Below are 14,118 nucleotides of genomic sequence, written 5' to 3'. Positions count from 1 at the left end.
GTAGACTTCACACACGCAGAGAATTAAGAAAATTATCTATCTATTACGCAGATTCCTTCACCGTTTGAGACACGTGATATTTAATTTCTTAAAATGCACACAACTGAAAAAAGTTGATATGACCTCTGCCTTCGATTCCGAAGGGTGTGGGTTCGAAACCGGTCCGGGGCATGCACCTCCAACTTTTCAGTTGTGTGCATTTTATACAATTTGTACTTATGTTCTTATTCGTAACACAACCTCATTAAAAAAATTGTATGTTTAAAAATAATTTATTTTAAAAGGCCGTTAAGTAAGTAGTTTAACAAAAAGTTCATTATATACAATTAACTAAATAGGCAGTTCCTCACTTCGTAACCAGCGGGTCCAGAATCTGTTCCACTTGGCTGAAGATGGAGTCAACCGTGTCTTCTGCGTTTATCTGAAACGATTGAAAAGAAAATATATAATTTCTGGTGATTAAACTATAGCAATGAAAAAAAAAAAAAAAAACATACATACAGCCGAACGTAGAACCTCCTTCTTTTTGGAAGTCGGTTAAAAAATCGTGAGGAAACCTGCATATTCTTTACGTGTGTCTGCTAATCCACATTGGGCCAGCGTGGTGAACTATTGGCATAACCCCTCTCATTCTGAGAGGAGAATTGTGCTCAGCAGTGAATTGGATGTGGGTTGATAAAGATGAATGAAAAGATCTTATTCGTCAAGATCTTTGTAAGAACTTAGTCGCCACGGTTCTCAAACGTAGAAACGTTTCCAATAGCTTACTCGAATCTCTGCAGATTGCTCATGTTATTTTAGAAATAGGATTTCTGGGCTAAAATAGTTAAAAGACGCCTGGTTTAAATAAAACACAATGTTATAATTACAAATATGACTAATGAATAATTTTCCCATCTACTTAATGGTGAGGTTTTTGTTGAAATTGTAATGGAGCGGACATGAACTTTCTGTGTTGAATCACGATTCTTAGAGGAGTTATTGAAGCATCAATTAAAAAGTTACAATAGACTCACCCTCTTCAGTTTGTTGGGGTATTGCGCCAACACCTGGTCGTTGTTGTCGAGGAAGGTCTTGAGCCGAAGCTTGATGGTCTCCTCGTTGTCGTCCGCGCGGCCCGAGCTTAGGGCGCGGCCGAGAAGCCTCTTTGTGAGGGTCTCGGAGGACGCCTCGAAGTAGATTATCACCTGGAAAGAGTCATGAGTTCTTTGCATAATTTTTATTAACTCTGGCGACGCTAGATGGAGCTAGCTTTGCTTGTTTCTCTGAATCAGAAATGAGGAGATCCGCAGAAGAACCAAAGTCACTGATATAGCTCAGCGGGTCGCGAAGCTGAAGTGGCAATGGGCAGGCCACAGTTCGAAGAGCCGATGGATGGGGTCCCAAGGTGCTGGAATGGCGACCCCGCACCGGAAAGCGCAATGTTGGTCGACCCCCCGGTGGACAGAGGACATCAAGCGGGTTGCAGGAAGCCACTGCTCGATGCTCTCGGCTCAAGACCGTTTTGTTTGGAAGTCCAAGCAAGTGGCCTATGTCCAGCAGTGGACGTACATTGGCTGTTAATGATGATGATGATGATGATGATGATGATGATGATGATGATGATGATGATGATGATGATGATGATGATGATGATGATGATGATGATGATGATGATGATGATGATGATGACGACGCTAAATTCGATGTCAATCGATGTTAACTGTCAATGCAGTCTAAAATGGTAGCGGGCTAACATAGAATTACTATTTATTCTACACATACGAGTAGGTACTCGTGTCTCGTACTAACCTTTATTCGTAGCAACATAATCGTAGCAATTTAAAGAAGCTCTTTTGAAGAAGATGTTTTGTAATTTTAGCGAACTTGAAAACAAGTACCTACGTTTACGTCATACACAATAATTCCTAACTTTCTACTCGTTTAGTTGTAGCCATAAATTATAGTTACCAATGACTCGAACATTGAAGCAGACGTTACCTTTAGGAAGTGTAATAAGGTAGCACGCTAGCTTGCAAGGGAATTTATTTGACTCGATTTTACGTGTGAGAATGATAAACTATTTGATGACATTTCTTTGCCGATTGGGTGGTAAATAACCTAACTCTGATATTTTTTTTTACATTATCTAGACTGACGGTCTGGGCCTAAAGCTGTGGCACATCGATACTTTTCTTGGAATTTTTTTAAAATGTATAGGGAAGACGTTTGCTATCGACAGCTCACATGATCAAGTTGTCGATGGGATCTGTCATTCCCATACATTTTTCTACTTTTCGAAGCGTAACGATTGTAGAAAGAATCGACTTGGCTACAGGCTTTGGCCGTGTTAAAAACCAGTCAGGTAAGTAGTATGAGCTTAACACTCACAGTAACAGGGGCTATGGCACTCTCAAACGCTTCGCCTTGCGACTTTTCTCTTGGGTACCCATCGATGAGGAAGCCCTTGGCCTTATCTGCTTTCGCGACCATCGCCTCCTTTAGAAGGTCCAGCACCACGTCGTTGGGCACCAGCTCACCTGCAAGTCAATATTTTTTTTGACAAATTTGTATCAAAATTCAAATATATATCTATCCTATAGTTTCACGGGTAAGGATCATCATTATCAGCCTATTTTAAGCACTACAGGGCTAGATCTTTTTCCTTAAGGGATATTATGGACCTCAGGCTACACTGCTGGAATGCGGGTTGGTGACCAAAATGTCAAAATGTCAAATTCTCTAACGACCCTATCAGATGCGAATGATAATGACCCGGACTGACGGCTTCACGTGATATGCGAGGCACGGGGATGTAACACCTACAAACTCCGTGTTGAGAATTTTTACTGAAAACTTAGAAGAAAGAAAACTCAGTAGTTCATAGCCCGACTTGAACCAGGATAACCAGGATAACCAGGACTTGAACTGAACTGAATCACTGGACCAATGGTTGGACTATTGCCGCACCCACTCCTATGCTAAGGATTTTCTCATGTCATGTCAGTCATGGCTAAAAAGGCAAGATTATAAATGGGAGTGTCCACATCTGACTTAAAGCTTCTAACTTAAAGCAGGCTCACTTTGTCCCAAGTGAGTACATTAACATAAACGTCATTTATTATTCATATAGACTAACACTAAACTACTGCAGTGCAGCTAGTAGTAATCGATAGCTTGGCAACTTCGTTCGTAACACTCCCGAAGTCGTGCGCGAGGCGGGGGGCGTGTAGCGAAGAATGATAAACCCACGACTGACGCACCTCACTTCCCCACACGCACGATTTCACACTAGCGCAGTCTTTCCGCCCGTCGCCCGCATATCATGGGAGTGTTATCAACGTACTTAGACTAGACTATACGAGTATACATCCGCGGTGTGCAGTTTTCACTAATGAGATTCATGCAGGTCACCTGGTTCGTTTATTATCTATCGCTTGAATTTCACGAGCAAGCAATCATGCGGGTCGCTAGATGTTACGAGTAAGTACCAAAATATCGCCGCCCATTTTATGGAGCACCTTGCAATGGATCTTGGATTTTATATCCATATTAGCTCCATAAGTATTCCCAGTATTCTAATCACAGCAGAATTGATTCTAATAATTCTAAAAATAGGCTAGCCTTTGAGTTTGATGATATGGCATGATAGTAAGTGTTGATGTGTCCAAAGGTGAAACAAGCTTGACATATTTCAATCTTTTTTTAAAGGTCGCCCAAGATAAATACATAACATTGATTTCGGAAGTTAGGTTAGACCTAGATCTAGATCTTAGTCATGCCATAAGTAAGATATGAAGAAACAAAAGTTTTTGTACGAATCCTACGCAGCATCAGGAAACATAGATTTACTTAAGGGAATACCAGACCCTAGCCAAGCGTATAAGACATTAAGTTTTCGTACGAATCCTATGAGTACGCTTGGGCTTGGCTCTGTTGAGTCTTGTCGTGTGCGGTGTCTAGATGATTTCAGCTTACCCCGTTCCATGATAGCAGTGAGGGTCTTGGCCCGGTCGGAGCCGCTCTGCACCTCTGCACGCAGCAGGTCGCCGGTGGAGAGGTGCGTGAAGCCGTACTTGGCGATGATTTTGTCGCATTGCACCAGGCTGGTGATGACTTACCCCGTTCCATGATAGCAGTGAGGGTCTTGGCCCGGTCGGAGCCGCTCTGCACCTCTGCACGCAGCAGGTCGCCGGTGGAGAAGTGCTTGAAACCGTACTTGGCGATGATCTCGTCGCATTGCAACAGGCTGGTTATGACTTACCCCGTTCCATGATCGCAGTGAGGGTCTTGGCCCGGTCGGAGCCGCTCTGCACCTCTGCACGCAGCAGGTCGCCGGTGGAGAGGTGCGTGAAGCCGTACTTGGCGATGATCTTGTCGCATTGCGTGCCCTTGCCTGAACCCGGCCCGCCGAGGATCCACACGATGGGGGTTTTGGTTGAGTCGATGGGTGCCTGCGATTAGTCGAGGGTTATATTGTGGTAACAAGAGAAATCTAGCAACAAGGTGTTATCGCCGTTTAGTGTTGGAAATAGTAGTCTGTGACGTATATGACGTCGCTCGATCTCGTTTTGGCTTCAGTGTGCTCAAGGCGTTCCAACCGTCCATATCTCTTGTTGTGTAATTCTTTATGGGTTACTTGGGATAGGCGGAAGACTGAATTGAGTGGAAAAGGGGAATGTTTGTTAACAGTCAAAGGATCCTTTAACCCTACACACAACGTTCACAATTGCGTGACTTCACTCAAGGTCATCCTCTGCCATTCTAGAGTCTTATTTTGGTTACAGTTTTATTTGTTAAATAAGTTGTCCTGACAAGTGTTGTGAATCATAACCTTTGTTCGACATTAGTTTTCTTATATTTGTTATCACTTTTGAGTCCTATAATAAAGGTGATTAAAATGGAATGTTCGACTTCAAACAGGGCAACCATTACTTTAGTAGCATCGTGGGTCTAACCCCAAATATTACCTATATTACCCAAATTATTAGGTTTCTTTTGCATTAATAGATTAATTATTTCATAGCAACTTCGTACGGGTGTAACTCGGTGTCAATTTTCACCCACAATTTCATCCCTTTCTGGTTTTGTTTTCGCGACATCCTTTAACCTTCTTGCTATGATGATCTCAAATCTTGCCAAGTTTCATTTGAATTCTTTTAGTAGTTGCAGCGCAATGCCCGATCACCACGGACAGACAGACAGACAAAAATAAAAAAAAAAAATTTGCCTTCAATATCGACTTCACAAACGTAGTGTGAAGTCTGCCAATCCACATTGGGCCAGCGCAGTGTGGTGAACTAAGGTCTAACCCTTCTCAGTATGAGAGAATACTCGTGCTCACTAGTGAGACGAACATAGGTTGTTAATGATGATGATGATAGATGTTAGATCTTGTCTAATATGATTATAACTATTAATATAAAATAAAAAATTTTGATAAGCCTCCGAAGGCAATGAAAATATTATTAATTACACACTCGATACAGTCATCAATACTCCTTTCAGTGCGCTTTTATTTGAGACCCCACTCAATTCATTTTTTAATATATATAAACATTATATACCGGGATATATGCCTTGCATTTACGCGACATGCAATGTAAAGGGCACGGGGGTATTTTATCTGTAATGGGCTCCTCGCACGGATGGCACGATTTCACTTCCATTTTTATTTAATTATTTTTTTTTAGTTTCCGTTTCGAATTTTAATTTACAGAAATCATTTTGTAGTGAATAATATTATGTGTATACTGAGATAATAACAAATAATTTTTGACTGACTTTAATAAATTTGTAGAATGCAATATATTAATTTACTCTCTGGTAGAATGACGTTGAAAGTAAAAAAGAACGTTTTTGATCAAAGAGTATATAAATAATAATCACTTTTGTGTTGTAATAAACAATTATTACTATAAGTAATTGAATGCGAGCATAGCCTTTTTAACCGACTTCCAAAAAGGAGGAGGTTCTACGTTCGGCTGTATGTATTTTTTTTTTTTTTTTTTTTTTTATGTATGTCCAGCGATAATTCCGTCATTTGTGGATCGATTTTAAAATTTTTTTTTCGTTTTGAAGGGTTTTATTCCAGGGTGGTCCCATTTTTTTCATGTCAGGATCTGATGTTGGCATCCTGGAGAAATCGAGGGGAACTTTCGAAAATCGTAGAGACGGCTAGTGCGTTTGTTAGTGTTTCCATAAGGTATTTTAAACCACTACAATTTTATGAAGGTCTGGAGTTGGTCTGATGATGGAGCCGATACACAGACGATGGAACTCGTCAACGATTTACAGCAGCTACCTTTTGTTCGGGCTTGATTTATTTGTATTGATGAGAACTTTCCACCTAGATGGGTTGTGACTGTATTGAGGGTCTGGTGATGAAGACGAGGGACAGTTAAGAGAACTACTCAACGGTTTACAGTAGCTACCTTGTGTTTGGACTTGATAAATTTGTATTGATGAGAACTTTCCACCTAGATAAGTTGTGACTGTATTAGGGGTCTGGTGATGAAGATGAAGGATAAGTAGTTAAGGGAACTCCTCGACGGTTCACAGTAGCTACCTTGTGTTTGGACTTGATAAATTTTATATTGATAAGAACTTTCCACCCATATGGATTGTGACTGCATAGGGGGTCTTGCGCGGTGAAGACGGAGGGCAGTCACCTTTCACGTTTTTCTGAATATTCATATTACGTGTGGATAATGGGGGAGTGAAATTTTGTATATGAGATAAGGTAGTATTTTTAAAATTGGGGTTGTAGGACTTAGATACTTATCATAAGAAAATAACGTTTCAACTAATTGCTCATTAATTCTTGTTCACACTCAGTAGGTGTGCTAACACCTACTTAAACACTAAAAATTAAAAAATTAAAATTTTAATAAAAAAAATTCAACCGACTTCCAACTCAAAAATTAACCTAAACTAAAAAGCATAAAATAACATCTTACCTATGTGCTACCTTCTGATCAGTTTGAAGGCGGTGCCAATCCAGTGTCATGTTTTATTTAAAGCCGTTTCTGAAAGAACCACAGAAATTGTGTAATTTAAACGGCTTGAATTAAAACATCACTGGCTTGGCACCGCCTTCAAACTAATCAGAAGGTAGCACATAGGTAAGATGTTATTTTATGCTTTTTAGTTTAGGTTAATTTTTGAGTTGGAAGTCGGTTGAATTTTTTTTTATTAAAATTTTTCAGTTATGTGCATCAAAAGAAATTAAACATCACGTGTCTCAAACGGTGAAAGAAAAACATCGTGAGGAAACATGCACACTAGAAAATTTTCTAAATTATCTGCGTGTGTGAAGTCTGCCAATTCGCATTGGGTCAGCGTGGTGGACTAACCCTTCTCATTCTAAGAGGAGACTCGTGCTCAACAGTGAGCCGAATATGGGTTGCTAATAACTCACAGGTTCTGGAAGATTACAAACTGAGTTCAAAAATTGAGGCCGTTGCTATTTAGAATGCATCATATAACGTGCCGTGTCGAATATACATTGTGTTGTACGAATGTCGAGCGTATTTACGTCGAGGCGGTTTATTTTGGTGATCATATGATCATTCACATTGACAGTGACCGCTGTCCGTCCGTTCGTGAAATCTTTGCTAATAAACTCGGACACGCTTTAATAAGCATGTTTCTTTAGAACTAATTGAGCGAAGGTTACTTTTGTAGACTACATACATTACATACATTACTACATACATTTGCTTTGGACGATCGAGAAATAATATGATAATGCGCTTTCAGATAAATTAATTAATTAAACAAATAAAAAACCCGACTGTCTAAATTATACAAAAACTGAAAAGAAAAAAAACAAGCTCAGTCCAGAAGTGTAGAAAGCAATTAGAAAACAGTCGGGACCTATTATATTGAATAGAATGATTTTCGTCTACATTATTTACAGGTCCCTTCTTGCAGTCGGGTAAAAAGTATCTGACTGGTTTCCATGCAGTATCTGATACTGGTTCTGAAATGCTTAGTCGTCTGGTGATTTATCTAGGCTGTATCTAGTATTATTCTCTACAAGTTAGCCCTTTACTACACGTAACCTGTGGTCACCATGTCACCTGATGGTAAGTGATGATGCAATCTAAGATGGAAGCGGTCTAACTTTTTAGGAGTAAGATGAAATCCACACTCCTTTCGATTTCTACACGACATCGTACCGGAACGCTAAATCGCTTGGCGGCACGTCTTTTTCGGTAGGGTGGTAACTAGTCACGGCCGAAGTCTCCCACCAGCCAGACCTGGACCAATTAAGAAAACCTCAATCGAACTAAGGTAGCAGCTGAAAATCAGCGCCGCTTGGCCAAGTACTTTGCTTGGTTTATGCGGCACAATGCTGAGCTGTTACCTTTTTTCAAGGTTGTGCCAAACATGACGAAGTGGTTTTTGATACTTCAACTACTTTAGTTTTGATTTTCAATTGATCAGGTGGTTGAAGCATCAGACACTACACTAGTGCTTACTTAGGCATTGTGGTGTATGGCACAATTTTTTAAATAAATGTTTTTTCTTTCTTTCTTTCAAACACAAACAGCTTAGCCAGACAGATTTAAGAGCGCGCAGCGCGTCGGTACGATATGGATAAAATTCGAAGCGCAAACGAGACGCCGAATTATGACTTTTACCTGAGTGAAAAGTAACAGCCTCAATAGCTCAACGGTAAGAGCGGTTGGACTCATCACCGAGGGGTGGTGGTTCGATCCCCGCCCCGTTGGTCTATTGTCGTACCTACTCCTAGCACAGTCTTTCCCGACTAGTTGGAGGGGAATGGGAATATTGGTCATATTAATACATATGGCAAATATTCTTTTTAAAAAAAAAAAAAAAAAAAGAAAAGCACGGAGCGATTGACGCGCAACGCAAATTTTATGACGTGAGCGCCAAAACCATTTTTACCTAATTACAAGTAAATTAAACAACATAACGAAAAACAAAATGGCCATGTTCAAGATATATACCTAATTTTCTATTCAAAACAAAAATTTAAGAAAATAAGTTTGCTTTTCCTGATATTGAAAGCAAAATGTTGCTCACATTTTGCTATGTGCTCACATTTTGCAAACATGTATTTTTAAAAAAAAATGAACTATCGAGAAAAGTTTTACAAATTGTGTATTTTGTATAGTCATAACGAAGCTAATACTTTGAAATATCATTTACCCAAATATCAGACTTCTAACTTTTCCAGAATCCGAGATCCAGAACCATTTGTAACCACCAAATTACATATTGCACACTCTTAATATATTCAACATGTAAAAAAAAAACTCCTACAATCGCACTAACCTTTCCGGTATTAGAAATACCGCGCCTCTCCCACTGAGCGCTGTACAGTTTCAGCCACGACACGAATATAAACAGAAACACACACGAACATTTACACTTTAGTAATTTCTCCTCAATACTATGAGTTTTCATTAAACTACCATCCGAATAACAGTCCCTTTATTAGTAGTTCAATCACAAGGTTTAGGTTTAGATTTTTTAATTTTACAACAGTACAATATTTTTCTCTTTCTACGATCGCAAACGCTTCGAAAACTAGAAAAATGTATACATCTTTATAGGTTCCGAAACGTAAGCGATCGTTGAAAGAGCACTTGGCTAGGGGGGATTGTTAATACAAATTTATCCTTCGAGAGATTTTTTTAGAGACAGAACTATTGTTACAGTCAATGATTAGTGGTCATCAATATCAGACTATTGTAACGGCCATTTATTTATTACCACATACAGGGAATGCCCATCCCCCGGTCTTGGCCTACCCTAACCACCCGGCAATTTACTTTTTATCTTTACTTTACTTTACTTTGAAAAATTCTTGATAATTCTACTTTACTAATGAAATGAAAACCTTACTACTCTTAATTATCATTACTTTATCTTTGCTATAAAATTAATTCATCTTTAACATGTCCTCAACGAGCAAAGATGGATGACCATACAACCTGATGTTTAGGACATTTTTTGGTTTGTTTGATAAGCTTGTTGGTAACAGAAAAAAATAATACAGCTTCAAATGTTACTTTGCCGCTTTGGTAGCTGAAAGAATTTTTGTTGTAATGAGAAATAGGCAAATTTCAATGAATGGCGGCGCAACCAGAAATTTCGCTATCTCTATGATTACGTACATACGAAAGAGATGACTGAGACAACTCCGACGACATTGGTCAATATTTTGTCTGTTTCTCTTCACTTCGCATGTTAGCACTACTGACTTGGTATTGGGCCGTTAAAATAGGCAGGTAATGATGAGATTATTGAAAAGATACTTGATTTTCTGATTTAACCACAAATCTCATACAGTTATCACAAATTACCCTGACAACATTTACCGATGTTCAGCGATTTGACACTGGGAAAATTAAAATTTACCTAAGTAATGTATGTTTCGATCAAACTTATATACACACAACTTTTTTAAATAACAGTGTAACATTTGCTCACGATTTATATGACTTTAAAATTGAAAAGAATATATTTTTTATTTTAAATAATAAAAGTTTGTACTGTAGCAAAACTTTATGTGGTTTTAAAGCAAATTTTCGTGCCAGTTGGCAAGTAGGCACGGTCGTCCGTACGTAACTGAATAATTTTGGTGAAAAGCTCGGCTATATCGGCAACACTACGTCAAAGCAGCCAACGTGTTTATTGCTACCAATATTTAGAAGATGTACATACAATTTTCGGGCATTAAACTTTTGTTGTTTGACTTTGCCAGGAAATTTTCTTACATGTCCATTTTTATAGCTTTTTAAAAATGGCTATGTGGTTAGTTTGTGTGCCATAGTATTGAATGCTAGAGGTATAACAGAAAAAAACTATATAACCTGCTCAAAAGACTAGCCTCACTAAAACTGCAGCATGTTTTAGAAAGGGACCAAACTGCTCTAGTAAGATCATACCATGTTTGGCCGGCCATGGAGAATAGCATAAAAGAAGTGTTAACATAAATTATGAAGGGATTCCTCAACCCTACACCCGAAGCCAGTGGATATGACATCTGCCTCCGATTCCAGAGGGCGTAGGTTCAAATCCGGTCCGGGCATGTAACTCCAACTTTTCAGTTGTGTGCATTTTAAGAAATTAAATATCACGTGTCTTAAACGGTGAAGGAAAAACATCGTGAGGAATTCAATCACTCAATCGTGTGAAGTCTGCAAATCTGCATTGGGCCAGCGTGGTGGGCTATTGGCCTAACTCCTCTCTTTCTTAGAGGAGACTCGTGCTCAACCACTGTTGACAACCCACATTCGGCTCACTAATGTTAATGAAGGAGAACAACATAAGAGAAGTGTTAACATATTATGAAGGAATTCCTCAACCCCACACCCGAGTCTGTTCGAAGTTTTTCTCTTTCATGCGATGGACCCGACACCTGCACGGTGAATCAATACTAAGATATTCCTCTCATATTATAAATAAGACAGACTATTTAAACGACCTACTTCAAAGCCATACTTCCTTCTTTATAGAAAGGTGATATGAAGCTTAACCCACCACGCTGCTTTAATGCAAGTTGGCGAGCTTACAGTGATAATATTAAACTTATATTGAAGGCTAAACGTGCTCTCCGACAGGGGTAACACCCCCAACTTGTAAAGGTTGAGAACCATGGGAATGTCTACGGAAAGTTTCTTACAAGATAGAAGAAGGACTTAAGCTTTAGTACCCTCGTGGTCCCACACCACTAATACCTACTCTAATCACTGGACTACAAGGCAGTTCTCTTTCTCTATATCTTACTAAAATGCAATTTTATGCTACAACATCTTAAAAATCAATATAACACTTTTCTAAACTGACTTGAAAAGACAGAGTTCCGCAAAGCAGCTACCTATTTGCCTGAAAAGCCTGATTCTTTTTAATCGATAATGGAATACGTCGTTTCATTTCGCCATTTGCATCGCTAATCGATAGTCCGCCAACAACAATTGCATGTCGATGTCTAGATATTGTGATAACAGTTTTGTTTTATTTCTCTTATCTGCAACTTGATCTCAGTTTCTGATGCGAATTTCCCTGCATAGTAGGCGGCTTAACCATGACATACTATTTTTTTGTTCAAGAAATTTTTCCAGTTTGTATAATTTGTATGCCCATTGCCTACCCTAGTTATAGGCCTAGTGCACTCCACTGTATAAGTGTTTCTACATGCATATTATATTATAATGCCCTCCCTCCGCCCTCTTTAATCCAGCCTTTACAGTAAAAATGTAAATGGAGTAACTTCTCCCGTTTTCCCAACATTTCCCTTCACTGCTCTGTTCCTTTCGATGGTAGCGTGATGAAATGTTTACTATAACCTGCCCAGGAGTATGAAGAATAATTGTACCAAGTTTCATTAAAATCCGTCGAGTAGTTTTGTTTCTATAACGAACATACGAAAAACAGACATAAATTTTACTGATTGCATTTTTGGTATCAGTAACGATCACTAATCATCTCCTGATAGTTATTTTGGAAATATATTCCATGTACAGAATTGATTGACCTCTCTACAGACTATAATAGGTACATGTGAATAAAGATGCAATATGGTAATGGGTTACACAGCCGATGGACGTTGGGTCCTAAGGTGCTGGAAATAGCGACCTCACACCGGAAAGTGCAGTGTCGGTCGACCCTCCACAATGTGATGAGCTAGGTACATGTGAAAGCGCATTTTTTTTACATTTGATAGTTTATTACGAGTACCTATAAGTATTGTAAACGTTATCAAAATCCGTTCCAGTTTTGGAACGGATTTTGGTAAAAGTTTATCCGTCCCAAAATCCTAAATTCGCCTTGCGTTAAAGAGTACAAAACATTTTCCCGTAGTCTACGAGTACGCGTAGATACTTTTCATCATCAACCCATATTCGGCTCACTGCTGAGCTCGAGTCTCCTCTCAGAATGAGAGGGGTAAGGCCAATAGTCCACCACGCTGGCCCAATGCGGATTGGCAGACTTCACACACGCAGAGAATTAAGATAATTCTCTGGTATGCAGGTTTCCTCACGATGTTTTCCTACACCGATTGAGACACGTGATATTTAATTTCTTAAAATGCACACAACTGAAAAGTTGGAGGTGCATGCCCCGGACCGGATTCGAACCCACACCCTCCGGAATCGGAGGCAGAGGTCATATCCACTAGGCTATCACGGCTCTTAGATACTTTTAAACTGTGTCAATTTATCTTATAACAAATATTTAATTAATACCTAAATTAATTTAATAATGATATTCCTACTTCTAGAACTAAATCACAATATGAGTACAACATAATATGTAACAAAAAATACATATTATGTTTCACGTAAATCGATATCCATATCACAACACAATATTGTCACATTATACTGGCGGTATTTATTTTTGGAACGAAGCACTTAATACTTACTAAGATATAGAAGAAGCTTACGAACTCCCTAATCATAGATAATGGGGGATCTCTATTATTATCATAGTGACGTAACGTTTGGTGAAAAATCACAAACACTCAAATAGCTCACTGAAAATATGTCACTATACCGAAATATCTGCACAAAACAACTTTTTAAAGAACTTTCCATTTATTATTTTGTATAAAAACTGAAAGTATAATAAACTTACCATTTTGTTGTTGAGAAAAAATCGACCGCGATTCCGGTATGAGGAACACAAGAAACACGTTCGTCACACACAAGCTCTGCAGAGCGACTGCGGTTTCAAGCGGTCAAGGTCGTGGAAACTGTGCCAAAGGCTACGACATGACAGCGCGGGAAACTTTTTCAGGCCTTGCGTTATGGCGCGAGCTGTAATGGCGGGAATTCTGGCATTACAGGGGTCTATTCTGTAAGGATATTTTGTTTAAGTAAGTGCGAATGTCGAATGCACCTCTATCTTTCTCTTTCTGTAATATCGTGTTAGACAGAGAGAGATAGATGTGAATTCGAAACTCATTATACAAAACATCGTTACAGGATAGCCCTCCAGATATAGATTCGATACATTACAGATTAGATATCATTGATGTAATTTATCATACAATCTAGATATTTTTATTACGATCTAGATTTTTATTTACTTCGATATGATTATGACGAATTTAAGAGGGGAGCAGAAAATCATAAAAATAAATAACAGCTACAT

General features: G+C 38.9%; 1 protein-coding gene across 2 annotated transcripts; it reads right to left on the bottom strand.

The window, feature by feature from the left end:
* Positions 1-253: 253 nt before the first annotated feature.
* Positions 254-13,750, bottom strand: LOC112047938 (adenylate kinase isoenzyme 1). 2 transcript variants are annotated; one of them, XM_024085255.2, is made up of 6 exons: positions 10,323-10,348; positions 9,289-9,445; positions 4,244-4,433; positions 2,371-2,519; positions 1,017-1,187; positions 254-421 (listed from the first exon to the last, which is right to left on the bottom strand). In XM_024085255.2, the coding sequence occupies exons 1-6, from the start codon at positions 10,331-10,333 to the stop codon at positions 347-349; spliced, it is 753 nt and encodes a 250-aa protein (XP_023941023.1). In that variant the 5' UTR covers positions 10,334-10,348; the 3' UTR covers positions 254-346. The 2 variants fall into 2 exon arrangements, with proteins under 2 accessions (XP_023941023.1, XP_023941026.1); XM_024085258.2 differs by lacking the exons at positions 9,289-9,445; positions 10,323-10,348 and adding an exon at positions 13,600-13,750.
* Between the last annotated feature and the right edge of the window lie 368 nt (positions 13,751-14,118).

The sequence above is a fragment of the Bicyclus anynana genome, chromosome 3 (genome assembly GCF_947172395.1).
Source record: "Bicyclus anynana chromosome 3, ilBicAnyn1.1, whole genome shotgun sequence".
In the NCBI taxonomy this organism is placed as follows: domain Eukaryota; kingdom Metazoa; phylum Arthropoda; class Insecta; order Lepidoptera; family Nymphalidae; genus Bicyclus; species Bicyclus anynana.
Note: the sequence above shows the minus strand (reverse complement) of the source record. Positions and strands in the feature narration are given on the sequence as shown.